This window comes from Erinaceus europaeus, chromosome 7 (genome assembly GCF_950295315.1).
Source record: "Erinaceus europaeus chromosome 7, mEriEur2.1, whole genome shotgun sequence".
NCBI classification, from domain to species: Eukaryota; Metazoa; Chordata; class Mammalia; order Eulipotyphla; family Erinaceidae; genus Erinaceus; species Erinaceus europaeus.
In genome coordinates, this window is record NC_080168.1 from 96,147,476 (window position 1) to 96,171,314 (window position 23,839).

The 23,839-nt window shown below is 40.3% G+C and overlaps 1 protein-coding gene across 1 annotated transcript; it reads left to right on the top strand.

Annotated features, from left to right (window-relative positions):
- The first annotated feature begins 1,247 nt into the window (after positions 1 to 1,247).
- Positions 1,248 to 11,934, top strand: IL26 (interleukin 26). Its single transcript, XM_007528417.1, is given in 6 exon segments — positions 1,248 to 1,328; positions 1,331 to 1,429; positions 1,515 to 1,571; positions 1,793 to 1,921; positions 11,386 to 11,451; positions 11,848 to 11,934. Coding segments are annotated over 6 exon segments (519 nt in total).
- The last annotated feature ends 11,905 nt before the right edge of the window (positions 11,935 to 23,839 follow it).

Here is a 23,839-nt window from a genome sequence, read left to right on the forward strand (position 1 = left end):
GACCTGCTTCACTGCCTGTGAAGTGTCCCCTCTGCAGGTGGGGAGCCGAGGGCTTGAACCCAGATCCTTGAGTAGATTCTTGTGCTTAATACTATGTGTGCTTAACAGGGTGCACCACCTTCCTGCCTCCTGGGGTGTCTTTTCCCAAGAGTTCACATCCTACTAGAAGTCTAGACTCAGATAAAAAGTCCAGGTAGCCAACTTGGATGGAGACAGTAGAAAACTAGCTAAATTGTGGAACCTCCCAGTTCTAGACGAGTCTTTTTTTTTTAATGTTTATTTATTTATTTTCTCTTTTGTTGCCCTTGTTGTTTTAGTTATTATTGTTGTTGATGTCATCGTTGCTGGATAGGACAGAGAGAAATGGAGAGAGGAGGGGAAGACAGATAGAAGGAGAGAAAGAGAGACACCTGCAGACCTGCTTCACCACCTTTGAAGCGACTCCCCTGCAGGCAGGGAGCCAGGGGCTCGAACCAGGATCCTTACACCGGTCCTTGCGCTTTGCGCTGCATGTGCTTAACCTGCTGCGCTACCACCCGACTCCCTAGATGAGTCTTAAGTAGGTTAATAGGAGTTATTTTTTTCTGGGCTGGAGAACTTCTCAAGAATAATGGGAAAGCTTTCCTCTTGAATCCTCATGCAGCTTTAGAACAATGGTTTCTGAGAGACGAAGGCTGAGTTAGATGAACAAACTGACCAAGAGTCAATATAAAACACATGAGGTCATGAGTCCATTTCCTACATCTGCCCATTCTACCCATTGGTTAGTTTTTCTTTTTTTTTGGGGGGGGAGGGGGACAGTGGTTAGGAAAAGAATTTTTCTTTTAATGAGTCATTAAAAAGTAATCACACAGCCTCCTGAAGATCTGACACTTGCTGGCAAGACCACAGTGTTTAAAAATAATAAAATCTGCTAGAAACACAACTGAAGTTTGGATTTTTCTTTGGAATTGGGCCCGATCTTACCAGTTAACTTGAGAACTTTTGCTTCCCGTCACAGATGGTGTGGTCAGTGTTTTTTGATTATAAAGCAGACTTAAAAAAATTAAAAAAGAAAGAAAGAAAGGAAGGAAGAAAGAAAGAACCGACCAGGGTGACCTTAGCCTATATAAACCATAAGTTATCTTTCACAGCATCTCATTGGAGAGGCAGCCTGGAGGGGTTAAGTAGGTTATCCTCTCATCTAACCAATGCCAGTCACTGTCTGGTTGCTCTGAGTGTCAAGAGCCCAGGCAGAGTGGAGGGCAATGCTGGTGAGGTGCATTTTGAGGCTGGGCTTGCTGTTTGTCACTCTGTCTCTTGCCATCGCCAAGCACAAGCAATCTTCCAATCTTCCATCTTCACCAAAAGCTGTTACCCCAGGGGAACACTGTCCCAAGCGGTGGACTTGCTCTATATCAAGGCAGCCTGGCTCAAAGCAACTGTCCCTGTAAGTACTGGGTTCCATTTAGAATAAGGATCTACACATCTCTGTCCTTCTGGATAACACTGGACTCTCCTTGGTTTTGTTGTAGGAAGATCACATTAAAAACATAAGACTGTTGAAAAAGAAGACACAAAAGGCGTTCATGGTAAGCCAATGGGTCTTTTCCTCTTTGTGTTTCTACTTATTTGGTGTCCTTTCTCTCCCAACCCCCTTGATTTAACATTTTTCTAGATGGTCATTAAGTAATAATCAGGCAGATATTTCAATAGTGTTTGACTAGAGCTATTCCTTTCCTACCTTGTATCATTTATTTCTATCCTATTTGTAGAAAAATTCTTATGCCATTTATTTCTGTCCTATTTGTAGAAAAATTGTAGATTCCAAGAGCAACTTTTTTCCTTCTTCATGGAAGATGTTTTTGGTCAACTCTGAGTTTATAAGGAAATGCACTTTGTGGAAGATTTTCACAGTTTCAGGCAGAACTGGAGCCGCTGTGTAAGTAGACACACAAAGTACGTTTGACTCTGGAAATGTGTGTAAGAAAAAAAAATAGCATGAGGAGGCTGGCTTCACACCATGGGGTGGGGGAGAGGTATGTGAGGGACTCTTTTAATTGCTGGTTTATTGTCCAAATGGAGTTCATCACCAGGGAATCAGCATCAAGTAAGCATGCATAATTCATGATATAGAACTGTTCTTTATTTCTTAAGCAGTGAAACATCTTGAGGCTATTTAAAATGACAGGGGATCCTCCCCAAATGAATACTTATTTTTAATCATTTTCTCTTTATATCATTTCTGAGTAATTCATCTACTTAACAAATATTTCTTAAGCACCAATTATGAGGCAACCACTAGTCTCGGTTATTTTTGCTTTCTTCCTTCCCCAGTTGCTGGAGGTTTTTAGATTTCCTTTTAAAAACATTTTTCTAACTTTTGTAGTTAGATGAGGTGTATTGCACCAAAATAAAGAACTCTGGAACATAATGTTTACATCCTGGAACATAATGGCAGTGGAGGACCTAGGTGGGGGGGGGTTAGGGTAGCATGTGGAAAGCTGAGAAATGTTACACAGGTACCAATGACTGTATTTTACTATTAATCCCCCAGTAAAGAAAAAAAAATTATGAGAGAGACAGAAAGAGAGAGAGATTAGAATACTACTCAGTTCTGGCCTATGGCATTGCTGGGAATCAAACCTGGGACTTCATGCATGCATGTACTCTGCTCTACTGTGATTTATCTCTCCTGGTTTAGCCATGCCCTCTTAAAGCATAGTGCCTGTCAAAACTTAAAAGGGGCACTGTGCTGTCTTTGGTGTCTCAATTATTTCACGCTGTAGCTTGGTCACTGTCATTATACGTGATGGGGAACTAATTAAGAAGGCAAAAGTGATCGTGCTTCTATAAAGACATCCACTGTGATACCAACTAATGGAGAGAGAAAAAAATCAAACAAGAAGCAACCACACCAAGATCTGTGTAATATTAGTTGACTTGTCTCTGTGGAGAGTGTGGGATCTTTTGTTGAGGCCTCAGGTATGCTTCCCGCTGCCTCCCGAGGTGGGAGGTGGGTGGTGCTGATTGACACAGTCTTTGGGCTGTCAGTGAGCATCCTGGTCATTGAGGCTTAAATGCTGGCTAGTTGGATGTGGATTTTTATTTTTTAAGAACGAGGATGCCTTTTTTGGTCACCTGTGAAAGTACTCAGCAACTCACATCCCAATACATTATACTGAGACTTAACATTTTTTCTTTATTTGATAGGAGAGAGAAAGAGAAATTGAGAGGAGAGGGGAAGAAAGAGAGGGAGAAAGAGGCAACTTGTAGCACTGCTTCATTGCTTGTGAAGCTTCTCCCCCCACCCCCACACCAGTGTAAAATGAGGGCTTAAACAACTCAGGTCCTTATGAATTGTAACATGTACACTCAACAGGGTGTGCCGATGCCTGGCTCTCTTTTTATTTTTTCCTTTGAATACTCTTTTTATTTTTTCCTTTGAATCATTTTAGAATGGATGCATGAGGATTGTTATGACCCAAACCCAAGTAATACTTCTAGATAAATAACTTAAAAAAACAGAACTGTTGAGAAACTCTGGTGGCCTTGAAAAATTCTGAAGTTCCAACACCCCACCCCAACAACACCTCTCCCTTCCCTAAATCCCAGGAATCTCAGATTGCCAGCAGACATTCTTCCATGGACTTGCTTCATAGTAGGCTAAAACAGGTTGATAAAAACAACCTCTTACCAATGTGACTGGCTCCCCCTTATGGTCAAATAGGAACATGCCACGCAATCAACCTTATTAGCTCTCCTGGGCTAGTGCTTCCATTTGTCTCACCTCAAGCTGGCAAATTGGCTAGCTTCTTTTGTCTCACAAGCTATGATATTTCAGTCCTTGGGTAAACCAATAACATTTACAAAGTGAAACTATGTATAGCAAAGTCATAGGATTAGCCTAAGGCTCCTAGGACACTGATTTAATATATGAAAGCTTATAATCTTTTGACCAATCATAGTTTTTGTATCTGGGGCACTAGAAGTGGGAATTTCTTTAATATACATTTACTGAGCATCTACTCATTGTGGAAATTTAAATGAGTTGTCCCTTGTTTTTCCGGGAAAAGCTATAAGGCATGAAGTAGACATTAATTTAGATGTTTTCTAGTTAGAATAATGGCCACTAAGTAGAGTAAAAAACAAACAGTTCAGGGGGTCGGACTGTGGCGCAGTGGGTGGAGCACATGTGGCGCAAAGCGCAAGGACCAGCGTAAGGATCCCGGTTCGAGCCCCCGGCTCCCCACCTGCAGGGGAGTTGCTTCACAGGCGATGAAGCAGGTCTGCAGGTGTCTATCTTTCTCTCCCCCTCTCTGTCTTCCCCTCCTCTCTCCATTTCTCTCTGTCCTATCCAACAACGAACAACATCAACGATGGCAATAATAATAACCACAACGAGGCTATAACAACAAGGGCAACAAAAGGGGGAAAAAATGGCCTCCAGGAGCGGTGGATTCATGGTGCAGGCACCGAGCCCAGCAATAACCCTGGAGGAAAAAAAATAAATAAACAGTTCATATAGAGAAAAATAATTACACTAGTCATGTTTTACCTGTTCTCTTTCATATTAGAGTGTTGTGGAAAATTAATAAAGCATAGACCTTGTCCTCCAGGAGATCTGGTGTGGGGGGGTATGTATGCGTGTCTATGTCTATGTTTAGGTGGGTTGTCGAGTTGAAGAGAGGAAAATTATTTCGCAAGTGATTATCACAAGAGGAAGAAAGGTAAAGAGTGTCATATTAATAGCACTAGTGGATCATAGTAACTGGACTGGTGGATCACATGCTATGATTGGCTAAAGAAGACCAAGATCTCGCTCCTGCTCTGTCATTTACATGGAATTTTATTGATTACTGATAATGGTACAATTCATTTGACAACAATACCAAACTAACCACTGACAACAATCCTGTAGCTCAATATTTCTGATTACTGATAATGGTACAATTCATTTGACAACAATACCAAACTGACCACTGACAACAATCCTGTAGCTCAAGCCTTCCTCTACAAAGTGAATCTGAAGTTGACACTGAAAGGTATCGCTTTCTGCTACTTCTTTGCATGCCTGAAAATTTGTTATTGAACACAAGAAATTATAATTGTTTTTTATTATTGCCAGGCTTCACTGCCCTGGGCCTGCTTTTTCAGATAGAAAAAGACACACACACACACACACACACACATACAAACACACACACACAGAGAGAGAGAGAGAGAGAGAGAGAGAGAGAGATCACAACACCAAAACTCTCTGCAGCTCCCAGTGCAGTGAAGACTGGGCTGGAACCAGAGTGACACACATGGCAAAGGCAGATTTTCAGGTAAGCTATCTCACCTTCCTAGATACTATGATGAATTTTATCCCCCTTTATTTATTAACTTTAAATGTATGGAATTGGCTTTCTAACATTTTAAGGTGATCAGTGAACTATTAGTTTTATTGTTACTTTCTCTTAGTTTCTGGGTATTGACTAGGGCTTAAAACTATTTTTCATTTTTGAGACTTTCTAACGATGAGGTACTTGCCTTTATTTTTCAATCCAGTAAGACATTCTTGGTTACTCTTTAGACATAACATCATAATAATCATCAGGCAACATTCTGAGAATTTTCATCACACAATAAAAATAGTTTTCAGTCAGTTTGATTTGGGTAGTTTCGGTAGGATAGTTACTTAACTGCTTAAGTAAGTGATGGGTAGTGTAGAAATTTAGTTTTTATTATCTTTGCTATCTCCATAGTAGTTGGAGAACTATAGGACTCAGATATGCTCAGATTTTAAAGGGAAGTTAAACATTTACATAGTTGAATTCATAATACAATTTGTCTAATTGCTAGTGATCAAAGTTAAAACTGGGAGAAAAAATCCATTAGTTTTCAAGATTTCATCACCGACTTTAATTAGCATTTTGAGAGCCTGACTACTAATTGGCAATTAGAGCAATACAATCTTTATATTGATCATATATAATGAATTTTAATGTCTGATAAGTCTTAGCTAGTAGAATATTTGTGTCTTCATTTCCTGTAGTGTTTTTGGTCATTAATTTCTATCCTTAATTGCAACTAGCTTATCAACTTGTGAAGCACTGCCAACTATTCATCCTTGTAATTTCAATTTCTCTCCTGCAATTGCACTAACAAATCCAGGAAGTAAGATCAATCTTACTTTATTCATTCATTAATTGCAAAGTCCAAAACTATCTTTAACAATGTCAATAATCTCATCTTGCTGCTATTGGAAGAATTAAATAATGTGTTAAGAGTACCCAGCGGTTTTGCAAAATTCTTAGTGTCTTCCTTTACTGCTTTCCTTAATAGAACACTAACTTTCTTTCAGTTCTATCTTCTCAACAATTTTTAAAGACCTGCTTCTTTTAAACAAATACATTTTGGTGCATAATGTTAGTATTAACATACACTAAGGTAACATAAAGAGTATGTAATTTATAGTAATGCTTTCAAGCTGAAGAGATCCATTGACGACAGGTTCTTCCACACCTCATTATGCATACCTGTCACAATGTGCAAAGAGCTGAGTTCAAGTCCCTGACCCCCACCTGTAGGGTGGAAGTTTCAAAAGCAGCTAAGTACTGCTGCTGATGTCTCTCTTTCTCTTTCCTCTTCTATTTCTCCTTTTCTCTCTCAATTTCTCTCTATTTCATCCAACAAGTTAAGAAAATATATCATCTATGAGTAATTAATTTTAATCTTGGTAAATTTATTTTCTAATTATAGTATAGAGTCTCTTGCTGAAAAATCCTTCATTAGTTAATGATATATATATATATATATATATATATATATATACCCTCTTAGAATAATAAAGCACCCTTCTATCACCAAGTAAGAAATTTTCATACATGAAATAGTATGAACTAATTTGGATGAATGATGATTACACTGAGAACTTCAAAAAAAAAAAAAAACTACAGTGAAGTTATCCTGACCTATTATCTGTTTGCATTTAAAATATTTAGAAACTCTAGTTCTCTAGTTTTTTTATTGCTGGAACATGGAGAAATGTTGTATGAAGATCTAAGATTATTGTAGGAGAGATTTTCTGCATTTACTACATTAGATGATTTTGTTAGTCACTGAATTAATATGGTATATTGTAATTTCTTCATGAACATTAGTGTAACAAATGAATGAATTAATTCTTTTTGACCATATTCTCTGCTATTAGCCATCATTGTCCTGGATCTGTCATGTGTTTTAGCTTCATAGGATCCAGTCTGAGTTAGATTGTCTTTTTTTTTTTTTTAATTCAGGACTCATCCCAAAGAGGTCCAAACTTAACCAGTTGAATCCCACAAACTCCTCCTTAACCTGAACAGTCTGTGTCCACAGCTCCAGGAGACCAGAGTTCTTCTGTGTCTTATCATGAAAGGCCTGCCTAGAGAAGATTCTCTTCCTTGCTGTGTAGGTCTGACTTGAAAGATAAGCTCTCCTTTGGCACTGTCATGACATCATCACCACCTTCACAAGTCCCTGCAGCAGCACTCAGGAGCTGTCAAATCATCTCAATTAGTCTTTCTTGATAAGGAAACTGAATGCCTTTGTGCTGCCCTAATTCTACTCTTCTCTTTGTATTCGGACCTAAAGCAATCTACCTGTTGGCTGATACTGGCTCCTTCCTCCCTTCCTCTCTTCCTTCCTCTCCTTCTTTCCTTCCTTCCTTCCCTCCTTCCTTCCCTCCTTTCTTCCCTTCCTTCCTCTTTTCCCTCTCTCTCTCCTTCCTTCCTTCCTTCCTACCTTCTTTCTTTCTTTCTCTTTTTTAATACAGTGTTCTTTGTCATTTAGCTGTTTCCATCTCATGAGCTATGATTGTAATCTTGATTGGTAACACTTCCTGATTGGAAGGACCTTCTGTGAGTCCTTGGCAAGTGACTTAACTGCCTGTGCCTTATGGAGAATCGAGAAGCATTAGTCTATACTATCTCCTTGGTCTAGCCTGGTACTAAGGCTTTGTGAATAAAAACCAGACGAGTAAGGGACTGGGTGGTGGCACATCGGGTAGAGCGCACATGTTACCATGTGCAAGGACCCAGGCTCAAGGTCCTGGTCCAATCCCCTGGTCTCCACCAGCAGGGGGGAGGCTTCATGAGTGGTGAAGCGAATACTGCATTTCTCTCTGTCTGTCTGTCTGTCTGTCTCTCTCATTTTCTATTGCCACTAAAGTTATTGCTGGGGCTCAGTGACAAATGCTCATGACAAATTCACCACTCCCAGTGTCTATTTTTCCTCTCCCCCTCCTTTATATTTTATTTGATAAGAAAGAGAGAAATTGAAAGGGGAGAATGAGATAGAGAAGGAGAAAGAAAAATAGACACCTTGCAGATCTGGTTCACCACTCATAAAGTGGTGAACCTGCAGATGGGGAGTGGGTGCTCTTGTGAATGACTCCTCCTTCTTTATCACCCCTCTCAATTTCTCTCTCTATTCAAACAAACAATCCTCAAAACAAAACTAAACATATATAATGGGTATTTCCAAAACTTTCTCTTTTCTCTAACTTGTAAAAATTGAGGAGGATGTTGATTCCTTCCTAGTTTACTCCTCAGTGATTATTACTATGTTCAGAAAGGATTTGTAAACTCACTTCCTGCAGGTGGTTTTCCATAATCTATCAATACAGGGCGTCAACTTGCTCCTTCAAATTTAGAAAAGGATATTACGTTCCCGGTGTTTTCTCATGACAACCTGTCCCTGAATATCATAATGTGCAATGTATGTAGCATTTTTGCTGAGAGTAACCTTTTCCTTGCCATCCCCACATCTCCCACCCTTCTTGCATCTTCTTTCTAATTGTTGCAGCCACACTTTCCTTCCCTCAGCTTCCGTGAAGCACTAAGCTGTCCTGTTTCAGGTCCTTTGGTCAGCTTTCCCTTTGCTTGAGGATTGTTTCCCCTGCACCCTCCCCAGCTCTCTCTTTTAGTTCATACATCAGGGTCCTCACTTTTCAGACTTTATTTTTTTAATATTTATTTATTTATTCCCTTTTGTTGACCTTGTTTTTTATTGTTGTAGTTATTACTGATGTTGTTCGTTGTTGGATAGGACAGAGAGAAATGGAGAGAGGAGGGGAAGACAGAGAGGGGGAGAGAAAGATAGACACCTGCAGACCTGCTTCACCACTTGTGAAGCGACTCTACTGCAGGTGGGGAGTTGGGGGTCTGAACTGGGATCCTTATGCCAGTCCTTGTGCTTTGTGCTACCGCCCGACTCCCCAGACTTTACTTTAAATGTTGTTCTTTAAGACAGCTCCCCTGAATAGTGGATCAAAAGTAAGTTATTCTTTCCACCTTTCTTTGCCATGTGCTTCTCAGGTTCAAGCCTGGTCCCACCACATTGGGGAAGCCTTGGTGTTGTGTTGTTGTGGTGGTCTGGTGTCAGGCTGCACCGCGGAGAAGAGAGTGGACGTCCAGGGCAAAGGGGTACACAAATCTCAGAGAGAGAGAGCTGAGAGCCCAGAGAGAGGGGGGGGGTGAGGGGGCTTTTTATTGGGCGACAACCAGGGGTGACGTGTAGGGCCAGGATTGGTTGAAGGGGGCACTCTAGGATTTTGCGGGGCATAGAAAAACCTAGGGGCGGAGACTGCATCAGAATAACTCCTCAGCAACAGTGTTGTCATTTCCCTTTCTCTCCCCCCACCCCAATCTCTCTATCTCTGTCATTATCTGAAAATAATTAGTCCAGAGTGGTTAAGCCCCACCAATGACAAGATAACAATAACTACAAAATGAAAGTGGTCATTTCTGTAAAGTGCTATTATTTAGTGCATTATAATCATAGCATTAAGACAGATCTTGTTATTTGTTTGTCTGTTTATTGACAAAGACAGAGGAAGAAAGAGGGAGGGGGAAAATAGCTTGCCCAGTAGAGTTCAGACCTCATCATGAGTGAGGTCCTGCCCCACATGGGAGCACCATGGATGGTAGGGGGAAACTCCATGGATTGTGGACTAGTGTTGTGGTATCACCCTTTTCTGTCTTGCATTCTCTCCTTTCCTTTTTTTCTCTCTCTGCCCTAACAAATAGAGAATAAAAAAATTGGGCCTGGAGACTATTTACTGATATGAGTCGTTCTCAAGGTGTTGAGTTTACTCCCTCTCTCTGGTGACTATTAAATAAGAGATTGGACCAGAGAGATGGGGGGGGTGGAGAGAGAGAGAGAAAGAGAGAGAGAGAGAGAGGACAGGGTATTTTCTGATAGAAATGAAGCCAAAGGTGACATCCAGGTAAGTTTTCCTCTCTCTCACTGCCGGACTTCTCATGGAGAGACCTCTTCCCAGGCACAGACCTCCGGCATACCCACTCTGTAGTGCTCCAGATGTGGGGGCCTATAGGATGTTCCGGGGTAGCAGGGGTGGAGCTGCACAGGACTCTCTCAGTGTCCGGTGCTAGTGTTGCGACAAGAGATGACCCAGGGACTTGTCTAATGGACAATCCATTTATTGAACAGCAAAATAAGGTTTACAAGGGGTTGTAGGAGGAAGTAAGTTATCCATTCCATATATGGTTTGGGAGAAGAGGGACAAAGAGAAGTAGAGGGTTGGGAAAAGTTCAGAGCATTCCTAGTAAATGTTCAAGGGGTTTAGTTGATCAAAGGAATGGGGGAAGTAGGGTTATCAATAACCAGCAGACATTTATTTATTTTTTTTAACCAGAGCACTGCTCAGCTCTGGCTTATGGGGGTGTGGGGGATTGAACCTAGGACTTGAGAGCCTCAGGCATGAAAGTCTCTTTGCATAATAATTATGCTATACCCCCACCCCGAGAGGAGCCTTAAGAGAGAAGATAGATCATGTAAGATTAAAATGACTGGAGGGGGTAGAGGAGTAAGGAGAATGCTCCTAGTTACTGTTTGACGGAGCAGAACAATGATGTATGGGCCATATGTGATCAAAGAAGATGGACTTCTATTAACCTGAGTAAATGAACCAACTGGTTTGGGAACAAGGAAATGGGCTGTATGCAGAGTCTTTTGTGAGGTAGGGAGACTAACAGAGAAGATATTTCCTGGTGGTCGTTTTCCCTCCATGATCAATCTCAGGTAGAGAGAGACTAATAGGACAGGTCGTGCCAACCAGGCTCCCACTTTTCAATGGGAGGTCCCACACCATGATTAACCATATCCTCACAATGTCCCTACATCTCACTGAGCTACTTCCCAGAGCAGGTTCCATGCTATCATATTTTTGTCTTATATTTGTTTTCTTATTTGTCATCCCCTCTTACAGGCTACTGTAAGTTTCTGAGGATAGAGACCATATTTTATTTGCGCATAATCAAATCCAGCACATAATGCCTATTCAATAGTGTTTATTGGGTGGTTATGGACATTTTTAGCATTTCTTAAACAGTGTTATCTTTCTTTACTTCTAATCATTAGATTTCCTGTGCTTTATCAGTTAAACAGACGAAAACCATCACTAGGATAAAAAGAAAGTTTTATGGGGTAAGTATGGCAACTCTTTGCTTTCAAATATTTTGTCTTTAAAAACATGAAAGGTGGGAGCCAGGTGGTGGCACAGTGGGTTAAGAGCACATGGCACAAAGTGCAAGGACTGATGCAAGAATCCTGGTTCAAGTCCCCGGCTCAGCTCCCCACCTGCAGGGGAGTTACTTCACCGCCTGTGGTGAAGGTCTACAAGTGTCTACAAGTGTCTATCTTTCTTTTCCCCTCTCTGTCTTCCCCTCCTCTCTCCATTTCTCTCTGTCTTATCAAACAACAATGACAGCAATAACAACAATAATAACGATGATAAACAACAAAGGCAACAAAAGGGAATAAATAAATAAAGTTAAAAAAAAATGAAAGGTTTCTCCTCTTACATTTCTTCTTTACCTGCAGATTGGACACAAGGGGGTCTACAAAGCCATCAGTGAACTGGATATTCTTCTTGCCTGGATTAAAAAATTCCTGGAAAGTGTTAAGTAAAGCAAAACACCAAACACCATGGTTTAGTTATTACTTTGTCAGAAGTACAATTCCTTGACTGGTTGTATCTATAAAGCTTGTCTCTCTCTGGTCCACTACAGCTCTTCCAAGGTCATTAGATTCAGTAGGAGCCTAAAAAAGTTTAAATGATTAAACAAAAATAAAAATTTAAATAAATATTTTTAAAAATTAAAAAAATATAAAAATTTAAATGATAAATCAGTGAATTGGTTTAGACAGCCTCAAGAGTGTCTTTTACTCAAAGACTCTGTGCCACCAGAGTTTTACAGATTGACTTAAACCTTGCTGATGTTCCAGCCTTAGTCCTCTGAGAGCACCTTTTTTTTCTTTCTTTCTTTTTTTTTTTTTTTTGCTTTTCCTATAAAGACACAACTGCAGAACTTGAGAGTGGCATTCTTGGTTGAGCAAATGTCACCATGCACAAGGACCTGGGTTCAAGCCACCAGCCTCCAACTGCAGGAGACAACAAGCTTCATGAGCAGTGAAGTAGTACTGCAGGTCTCTCTCTCTCTCTCTCTTTCTCCCTCTTCCTCCCCCCTTTTCTATTTCCCCTTCCCCTTTCATTTTCTCTTTTTGTTTTATTAAATATAAGAAAAATGAACTAAATCAAAGAAATTATTTTAAGTTGAAATAAAAAAAGGAAGTTGCAAATAAGCATATAACTGGGGGAAAAGCTGCTGAATTTAAATGCATACAGTCTTTCCTCAAAAAAGTTCACTTGAATGTCATATCGAAGCATCTGTCAAACCTCTGGCGGAATGTGTCTTACACATAGGGAAACACTGCATTATAATGACTTTCCACTGCCTCATTCTGGCCCAAGTTAGAAACAGTTGGAAATTAGAACCTGATCATTTGATCCTACCCACAGACACCAGTTTAGAAAAAGTCAAGCCATGGTGTGCACACAGGTTTCAAACTGGTTTCAGAGGTCCTGTCACTATTTCCAGAGACAGAGGCACAAACACACACCCAGACAGTCAGTCATTCCATCATCAGACTTCTGCGGCTCCCGACACAGGGTGATCGGATGGCAGTGTGTCCATCTTCTCAGGAGTGCGTGTGTGTGTGTGTGTGTGTGTGTGTGTGTGTGTGTGTGTGTGTGTGTATGTTGGGAGGAGGGATTGGGATGGACAGTCCTACATGGTAGTTTCTGAATCCATCAGATGTGCACACAATAGTAGGGATAAAAAGTGAAAGCTAAGTTAAGTTGAACACTAGGAGTATGTGAATCATTTTCAAAATGGAGTCCTTTCCTGTGAGTGTGGATTAGTTAAACTAAAATGAAAACCAGTCAATTTTATTACTGTTTTTTTTTTTTTAATGGATGTTTAATATCTGCTAGTCACTGGGTCATGACTGAGGTGGGAACGAAACATGAAACTTACAAGTTCTTTCTAGCAATGTAGACCCTAGGGAGAGTGAGAGGGGGAAGTGATTGCTCACAAGGTGTGATGCAAGCACAAAGTCTGGTGGGCTGGGAGTCCAAGGCAAGGAAAGTATGAGATGAGTTACCCTTTCAGACTCAATTCAGTTGTCATTACTTCCAGCGAGGCTTCTTTGGCCCCCTCCTCTCAGCCTCCACTCCCAGGATGGGCTCATTGCCTGTCTGTCACACAGTGTATTTTAAATGAATGTCGATCACATTATATCACAACTCCAGAAAACATTTTTTTTTTTATCTTTATCTTGTCTTCTACCAGAAAACATTTTTGAAAGAAAACCATGGCAGTGAGACTGGGAAAGAAGAAAATGAATCTGGAAGATAATAGGATGTGAGATGATAGAACTTGGTGACCTATGTTCATAGCAGCACAATTTGTTATAGCCCAAACCTGGAAGTTATCTAAGTGTCCAACAACAGATGAGTGGCTAAGAAGATTGATATACATACTACTCAGCTATTAGTAATGATGAAACCACCTCCTTCATCTCATTTTGGATAGAACTTGAAGGAATCATAGAAAGAGAAGGATGAATATGGGACGATCTCATTCATAAAGTAAAACTTGGACAGGTTTGGTGTATCACCAAGTCTGTAAAGTAAAGAACTCTGGAAGGACAAGGAGAGGGGCTGGGGGAGGGGTTTTTTTCAGGTCCTGGTATATGATCATGGAAAAGGATCTAAAATGAGGATGAGAGTGTTTTGCAGACAACTATCTTGGTGAGATGAGAAGCTGTACTCATGTATCAACAATTGTACTGTATACAAACCATTCACCTCCCAATAAAAAGAAAAGAAAAAAATAGAGAGAGAGAACTGAGTGACCAATGGAATTTGGCTGAGGGGGCATCTAGGAAGCCTCTAGGGTTCTATAGTCTCAACTCATCTGCATTAGGAAAAAAATTCATTGTGATAAAATTCTAGCATCCCCTTTGGTCAAAGAAATGCTTAGAAATCTGGTCTTCAAGGGGAGCACAGAACCTTGTCATTTGAAAGGAATCAAATTTGAGTTGTTGAACTTTGCATCTTATGCCAAATCTTCTTTTTATTTATTTATTTTTTTATTTAAGAAAGGATTAATTAACAAAACCATAGGGTAGGAGGGGTACAACTCCACACAATTCCCACCACCCAATCTCCATATCCCACCCCCTCCCCCGATAGCTTTCCCATTCTCTATCCCTCTGGGAGCATGGACCCAGGGTCATTGTGGGTTGCAGAAGGTATAAGGTCTGGATTCTGTAATTGCTTCCCCACTGAACATGGGCATTGACTGGTCGGTCCATACTCCCAGTCTGCCTCTCTCTTTCCCTAGTAGGGTGTGTCTCTGGGGAAGCTGAGCTCCAGGACACATTGGTGGGGTCTTCAATCCAGGGAAGCCTGGCCAACATCCTGATGGCATCTGGAACCTGGTGACTGAAAAGAGAGTTAACATATGAAGCCAAACTTGGACAGAGCTAGAAGGAATTATGTTAAGTGAGCTAAGTCAGAAAGATAAAGATGAGTATGGGATGATCCCACTCATCAACAGAAGTTGACTAAGAAGACCTGAAAGGGAAACTAAAAGCAGGACCTGACCAAATTGTAAGTAGGGCAACAAAGTAAAAACCCTGTGGTGAGGGGTAGACATGCAGCTTCCTGGGACAGTGGGGGGTGGGAGTGGGTGGGAGGGATGGGTCACAGTCTTTTGGTGGTGGGAATGGTGTTTATGTACACTCCTAGTAAAATGTAGACATATAAATCACTAGTTAATTAATATGAGAGGGGGAAAATCAATTGTATGTCTCAAAGTTTTTCAAAACACAAACTGAATCTTTTCAATATATAGGCTGTGTATTTGATATGTGGACTCTCTCAAAAGCCTAGACCAAGTAGATCAGAAGCATCCAATAGCACAGCTATATACAAGATACTGGGTACTGTACAGCAAACCATAACAAAAGGACTTTTCAAAGTTAACCCAATTACCAAATAATGTGATGATAACATTAACTATCGATTGTCTTTTTGAACCCTAACACAGCAGGAACGTCACATCTCCACTATAGAGCCTCTACTTCCCCCAGTCCTGGAACCCTTGGATAGGGCCCACTTTCCCGTATGCCTCTCCCAATCCATAGCAAATAATATTGCATCCGCCGATCACAACCCAACCAACGCAACGATTGCCACCTCAACATGCTTCACTTCAGACTGTGTCCAGAGACTTCACGTGTGGAATGACAACCCTTCAGCTTCATTACTCGGGTGAGACCTTTCCTTTCATAGTATACTCTAATTTCATCTCAGGTGGTTCACTTTCTAACAAAGTCCCAAAACCTAGATATACACCAGTTTCTGTGAGAGAGAGCATATGTTCACACGTATCCATAAACTACTGCAAAATATATACCTGAAAGCAGAAGTACACTAGAGTTTGCAGTGAGTACCTCCCTAACACTTCCTCTCCACTATTCCAAGCGTTGGGTCCATGATTGCTCAACAAATTGTTTGGCTTTGTATGTTAACTCTCTTTTCAGCCAGAATCTTCTTTATCACAGTGCCCCCATGTGGCATATACTTGACCACCAACAACTAAGGAAGACTAAACAACTATCTCCTGGAAGAATCCCCTGTCACTAAGTCATCTTATCTACTAGAAAATTTGTTTCATTTGTCTGCAGTCGATCCTCATATTTTTCCTAGTTTCCAGACTTGGAGTTTGACCCATCTTTCAAGGATAAGTGGGTTAGGTAGATGGTATGTGGGAGAAAAGGAAATCCTGCCTGCTCCTTTCAAAGAGTTCAGATGGAAATTACATTTACCCTGTGAGTCCACAGACCAGTGCCAGCACTTAGTTATGAAGGCACATTTTGTAGCCAGGATGGAGAATGTAGCCTTTGTTAGGGTGGCCAAGTGTGCAGTAAGCAAAAGAAGGATGTGAGTGAATGATAACTACTGGATGATTGCACTATTCAATATAAATAATTAAGGAACTTGAAAAATGACCCTTTTTCTTTGTTTGCTTTATTTAAAAAAATATTTATTTATATATTTATTCTCTTTTTTGTTGCCCTTGTTGTTTTTATTGTTGTAGCTATTATTATTGTTGTTACTGATGTCATAATTGTTGGATAGGACAGAGAGAAATGGAGAGAGGAGGAGAAGACAGAGAGAGATAGAGAAAGATAGACATCTGCAGACCTGCTTCACTGCCTGTGAAGTGACCCCCCTGCAGATGGAGAGCTGGGGGCTCTAAATTGGATCCTTATGTCAGTCCTTGTGCTTTGTGCCACCTGCGCTTAACCTGCTGTGCTACCACCCAACTCCCTATTTGCTTACTTTATTGAGGAATTAATAGATTACATTTCAGTTGTTGACACATGGGTACAAACCTCTCTGATTCTTTTTTTTTTCAACCTTTTTTTAAATTAGTGATTTAATATTGATCAACAAGATTGTGGGATAAGAGGGGTACAATTCCAAACAATTCCTACCACCAGAGTTTCGTATCCCATCCCCTCCACTAAGCTTCTGATCTAACATCCAAGTCCATGATCTATTCTATTTGTAATTTACTTTTTTGTGTTTGGTGAAATCTAGTGGTTCAGTTTCATTCTGCATGTTTCAACCCAATTTTTCCAACACCATGTGTTGGAGAAACTCTCTTTTCCTCATTTAATAGTCTGGACACCTTTATCAAAGATTACATGTTCATAGGTGTGGGAGCCTATTTCTGGACTCTCATTCTAATGTGTGCGCTTAACTAAGTGTACCACACTACCTGGCCCCTGGGCTCTCAATTCTATTCCACTGGCCAGTGTGTCTATTCATGTTCCAGTACCAAGCAATTTTGATTATAATGGCTCTATAAGACAATTTGAGATGTGGGAGTGTGATGCCTCTAGTTCTATTCTTTCTTCTCAAGATTGTTTTGGCAATTCTAGGTATTTTCTGGTTCCAGATAAACAATTGTAGCTTTTATTCTACTCTCCTAAAAAATTGTGTAGGGTTTGATGGAGATTGTATTAATTTTGTATATGGCTCTGGGTAGTATATTCATTTTGATGACAATAATTCTTAATGTTAATGTTTGTTTTATTTTAATCCAAATCACTGTTCAGCTCTGGCTTATGGTGGTGGTGGTGATTAAACTTCAGGCCTTAAGGAAAAGCCAGACCCTCAAACTCTGTGAAATCACTGGGGTTACTGCAGTGGTGGGGACAAGGAGGAACAAAGAGAGTGATGTCTTTTGTGTGATGATCTTGGGACATATCGTTTATTAGTAAGAGAGCAAGAAAGAGAGTCACAACATCATTCTGGCATATGTAGGGCCAGGGATAGAACTGGAGACTTCACAAAAGCACAAAAGTCTGAAGTGCTGCATAAGGTACTATTTGGTACTGGGACATTGAAAGCAGATGTGCTGAGTCTTATATATATACATAGATGTATATGCATATATAGTAGATATGTAGGCATATATGTATACATATATATGTCTAGGGGTATGAAGATATACTTTTAAAATATAATACTATAAGCCAATGTTAAATCAACACACACACACACACACACACACATACACACACAACAGTTTGAGAGTTCCACACCATGCAAGTGAATGGATATCAGCTGACACAGCCACACATTAAATATCTGCAGAAAAAATCATCTATTTTTCCTTCTATCTCAGCTTCATCATCTCTTCCAACCTTGTCTCTTCTTCAGACTAAAGGCCTATCCTCAAGTGGCTTGGCTGTGGGTACTTTTCTTAGCTAGAGTTTATTCTTTTCCACATTCATACCTAACATTTTTTGAGTTCTTGGAGCCATGCTTTTCCTCACAGCAATTTCCAAGCTTTTTTATTTTATATTTTCTGAAGATTACTTTTTACAGATTTACTTATTTATTTTATCTGATAGAACAGAGGGAAATTGAGAGGGAGGAGGAGACAGAGAGGGAGAGAAAGACAATTAACTCAGAAAAAGTAAGATGGCCACCCAGTGTTAAATGGCAAAGCTACTATGGCATTTCACATGTTTTTTTTCTCAGAGCATATACCACTTTTTTTTTATTTAAGAAAGGATTAATTAACAAAACCATAGGGTAGGAGGGGTACAATTCCACACAATTCCCACCACCCAATCTCCATATCCCACCCCCTCCCCTGATAGCTTTCCCATTCTCTATCCCTCTGGGAGCATGGACCCAGGGTCATTGTGGGTTGCAGAAGGTAGAAGGTCTGGCTTCTGTAATTGCTTCCCCGCTGAACATGGGCGTTGACTGGTCGGTCCATACTCCCAGTCAGCCTCTCTCTTTCCCTAGTAGGGTGTGTCTCTGGGAAAGCTGAGCTCCAGGACACATTGGTGGGGTCTTTAATCCAGGGAAGCCTGGCCAACATCCTGATGGCATCTGGAACCTGGTGACTGAAAAGACAGTTAACATACGAAGCCAAACAATTTGTTGAGCAATCATGGACCCAACGCTTGGAATAGTGGGGAGGAAGTGTTAGGGGGGTACTCACTGCAAACTCTAGTGTACTTCTGCTTTCAGGTATATATTTTGCAGTAGTTTATGGATACGTGTGAACATATGCTCTCTCTCACAGAAACTGGTGTATATCTAGGTTTTGGGACTTTGTTAGAAAGTGAACCACCTGAGATGAAATTAGAGTATACTATGAAAGGAAAGGTCTCACCCGAGTAATGAAGCTGAAGGGTTGTCATTCCACACGTGAAGTCTCTGGACACAGTCTGAAGTGAAGCATGTTGAGGTGGCAATCGTTGCGTTGGTTGGGTTGTGATCGGCGGATGCAATATTATTTGCTATGGATTGGGAGAGGCATACGGGAAAGTGGGCCCTATCCAAGGGTTCCAGGACTGGGGGAAGTAGGGGCTCTATAGTGGAGATATGAGGTTCCTGCTGTCTTAGGGTTCAAAAAGACAATCGGTAGTTAATGTTATCATCACATTATTTGGTAATTGGGTTAACTTTGAAAAGTCCTTTTGTTATGGTTTGCTGTACAGTACCCAGTATCTTGTATATAGCTGTGCTATTGGATGCTTCTGATCTACTTGGTCTAGGCTTTTGAGAGAGTCTGCATATCAAATACACAGCCTATATATTGAAAAGATTCAGTTTGTGTTTTGAAAAACTTTGAGACATACAATTGATTTTCCCCCTCTCATATTAATTAACTAGTGATTTATATGTCTACATTTTACTAGGAGTGTACATAAACACCATTCCCACCACCAAAAGACTGTGACCCATCCCTCCCACCCACTCCCATCCCTCACTGGCCCAGGAAGCTGCATGTCTACCCCTCACCACAGGGTTTTTACTTTGTTGCCCTACTTACAATTTGGTCAGGTCCTGCTTTTAGTTTCCCTTTCAGATCTTATTTCTCAACTTCTGTTGATGAGTGGGATCATCCCATACTCATCTTTATCTTTCTGACTTAGCTCACTTAACATAATTCCTTCTATCTCTGTCCAAGATGGGTCAGAGAAGGTGGGTTCATTGTTCTTGATGGCTGCATAGTATTCCATTGTGTATATATACCACAGCTTTCTCAGCCACTCATCTGTTGTTGGGCACCTGGGTTGCTTCCAGGTTTTAGCTATTATGAATTGTGCTGCTATGAACATAGGAGTACACACCTCTTTTTGGTTGGGTGTTATGGAGTCCTTGGGGTATAACCCCAGGAGAGGAATTACTGGATCATATGGAAGGTCCATGTCTAGCCTTCTGAGAGTTTTCCAGACTGCTCTCCACAGAGGCTGTGCCAATTTACATTCCCACCAGCAATCATATACCACTTTCTAACATGCTACATAAATGGCTTTGGTATTATTTTACTCATTGACTTTTGTTTTTCCCAACTAGGATTTAAATTTTAGGATTTTTTTAAATAATTTATTCACACTTGTGTTTCCAATACCTAAAAGTGCCTTATCTGAGTAGGTACTCAATACATTCTTGTTGAATAAGTGAGTCAGTAAGAGGATAGATAGTGTTAGGGGAGATTAAAAAGAAGGAACCAAAGGTCTCGAGTTGCCAAGGATACTAAAAATCCTAACTGGGCTAGTAGCTAAGCTCACCTTCTGTGACAGGAGAGAAACTCACAGGAGGGAATGGATGGGATGACTCGTCAACCATGTGGGCACATTTCCTATAAGCAGAACTATTTTCAAATTAGTTGGTTTCAAATGATGCTCTGGTGACTTTCTATTTTCCATTTGCCCATATCATGTGTAACTGAGTCCTTACTGCCTGTCCCATTTAGATCAAGCTTAAACTCAGAGGGCATATTTGGGCTTAGATGGGGACAACTCCGAGTGTCAGTAGATGATGCACAGTAAAATGGTGTTTTGTGACTCTTTTGGGAACTCGCAATGAAACAGTTTCTCCATAGAAATTAGGTCCCTGTGGTAATTTTTAGCCATGCAATTCTGAACATGCCATGGGATAATTTCATGCAAGGTGCAAGCTATAGAGAGGATAGCGGAGTCCCAGTTTTTCACCCATATATTTCAGATGGAGCCCTACCCAACTAGTCAAGATCATTGGTGGGTAATCAGGAGGTGGGACCATGATTGAAGAAGACCCAATTAGAGTAAATCCCAGACTTAGCAAATAAGTCCTGGGAAGGGAGTCTCTCTCCCTCTTTTCTGTGAGCCTTAAATTTGGAAGGATATGGTCTGAAATTGTCATCATGTTGCCACCATAAAGACACATTCAGCTGAGAATTAAGACAATACTTTCATCACTCAGTTTCTGAGAAAATCCACACTTCACCGAGGTTCCTTCTATCTCACTTGGATGCTATTTATCAGCCTCTCATGTGCTTTTCTATCCAAATACTTTGAACTGGGAGCCAACGACTTGGTCTTGAACCTCTGCTAGTCTCTAGGCACTGTATAGTAAGAGAGATCTAATTCAGCCTAATGAATTTAAACACTTCAGATGGCTGATGACCCTACTCATGCCTGCAAGCTAATAAGCCTCTTGAATTCTATACTCACACCTCTAGCTGTGTGATTGACACTTCTATGTGAGGTATCTGGAACACAATATGCCAAAACAGAAACTTTGTTTATCCTTTAGAAATCAGCTCATCTGTTTGTCTTCACAACTCAGTTATGTAAGACAAATGATATCATGGTTAAGAATAGAGTCTGGCACCAGTAGAGCCTGGGTTCAAATGCAGACTCTGACTTAAAAAAACTGAGTGAGCTTAAACTGTCTAGTCTGTCTGTCTGTCTGTCTATCTAATTTTTGAAAGGGTTTGATACTGAACCTATCGGGTTTTTAAAATAAATATTTAAAAATTATTTCTAGAGGAAGAAAGAATGTTTGAGAGAGAACAAGAGTGTCACTCTGGCTCACGCAGTCTGAATTTTACTACTGCATCACCACCCGTGCCACTGTCTAGTCTTTCTCCATTATCCATGCAACAGGGGTAACAGCACCTATTTGATACTATTGCTGTGAGAAACTAGGTAATATATGCAAGCTAGCTAGAGCCATCAAGGGTACATAATAAAAGCTATAAAACATAAGCTTTTTTTTTTTTTCACTTAGACTGCTAACTGCTCAATTCAAAGTCAAGAGTCAAGGGTTATCCTTAGTTTCTTATTTCCCATTATATGTCAGGATGAAGTGCATCAGTCAGCATGTCCTGTCAGGTCTATCTCTCTGACACACCCCAATTCTTTCTGTTCCTCCTTCCCCCATCAATGTATTGACATCTGGATACTGCAGAAGTCCCTATATGATCTCACTGTTTCTATTCACCACTGGCCCTGAATCTAGCACTATCACAGCTAGTGTAAACCAGAGCATGAGGTTAGGAAGGACCTAGATGAACAGCTTGACTTGCCTCACTGACTTCACCTCTTGGCTTATTCATGTTACTGTTACTGAAACATCCATGCTCACTCCCGTTGAGCCTTTTTGGCTTGCTACTTCTCCCTGAAATGCCCTGTGTTGATTCTTTGCACAGCTGGCTCCTCCCATGGCCGTCATTCCAGATGATGTTCTTTACAATCTTCATTATCTAGATCGTCTATGACCCCCACCTCTACTTATTGCTGTTACTGTCTCTCACTCCTGTTCTAGTCTTCACTCCCTCTCTGTGACCTTCTTGCTGCCAAAATGCTTGACAAATACATAGAAATTTGTCACTTACCATGTGCATGGAAATGTTTGATTTCCTTGTCTAATACCTTTATCAGATCAAGAGTTCATGAAGAGTAGACATCATATCTCATTGATCTTTGGGATGCCAATATTTAATCAGAGTTTAGGACACAGAAGGGACTCATCACTTATAGAGAAGAAGTACTAAGGTATTATCTAGTGCATGTAGTAAAGGTTTTGATAAGTTTGTCAGAATAAAAAGAGACATGTTCTGTTCTTTGTGTGTAAAATAGTAATTTTCTTTAAAGGTTAATTTACTTTTTTAATGAGTTGTTTTGAGAAAAATGATTGCTGTCGCTGGCTAATTTGCGGCAGAATATTATACTGAGGAACATGATGTAGCTTTGCTTTTTCTAGTAGATTTTTGGACTGTATTAAAAGTCACTAGTTTCCTTAAGTCAATGGCGATTTTCCACTCAGAAACTTTGAAATGAGGCAATGAGAAATGTTTTATTAGTTTCAGAAGAGTTTTAAGAGTCTGTATCCAAGCTAAAGGTTGAGTTTGTCACTTTTTTTCTAGTAGTTTCTTTTTTTCTTGAGCTGGAAACAGGTTTGCTTCTCTATGCATTTAATTTAGGGATACCCCACTTTCCCCATAACCATACCTTCTAAATTCTCATATTTGTATAATCTTCAGAGATATACTACTGTGGCCACTATGGCCTAATAGGTTTTCTTTCTTTCTTTCTTTCTTTCTTTCTTTCTTTCTTTCTTTCTCTCTTTTTTTATCAGATTAATATCCATTTGGATAATGATATGGATGTGCATCATAATAGAATACAGTGGTGTACAGAACACTCTGAGCACGCTCTTTTGTTTATTCTGAAAACAGCCCCTTGAGATACCATGGGCATTTCTACCAGCTGGCCCTCTGCTACAACCAATTCTAACACAAATTCCAGTATGGAGTGTGTGCTTAGCAAGCATTTGTTGACAAGTGACTGACAGGGTTCACTGATCTATTTCTCCTAGCCATTGACAAGAACACTTAACCTGAGATGGGCCCATTTAAAAAAAAAAACAACAAAACCTCAACAGATGAGACAAGTTTATTTTTGCTTTTTTTTTTTAGTCTTTGTGCATACCATCTTGTCCATCTGCTATGTTCTCATTACTTTTATATTTCTGGCTAAATTCTATATTTTCCTGACACTTTCTTCTTGTCTACTGTCTCCTAAAGCTATGGTAACACCATAGCTGACAGGATAAATGATAGCTATGTCAGTTACCAAATGCTGGCTATAAATATACATT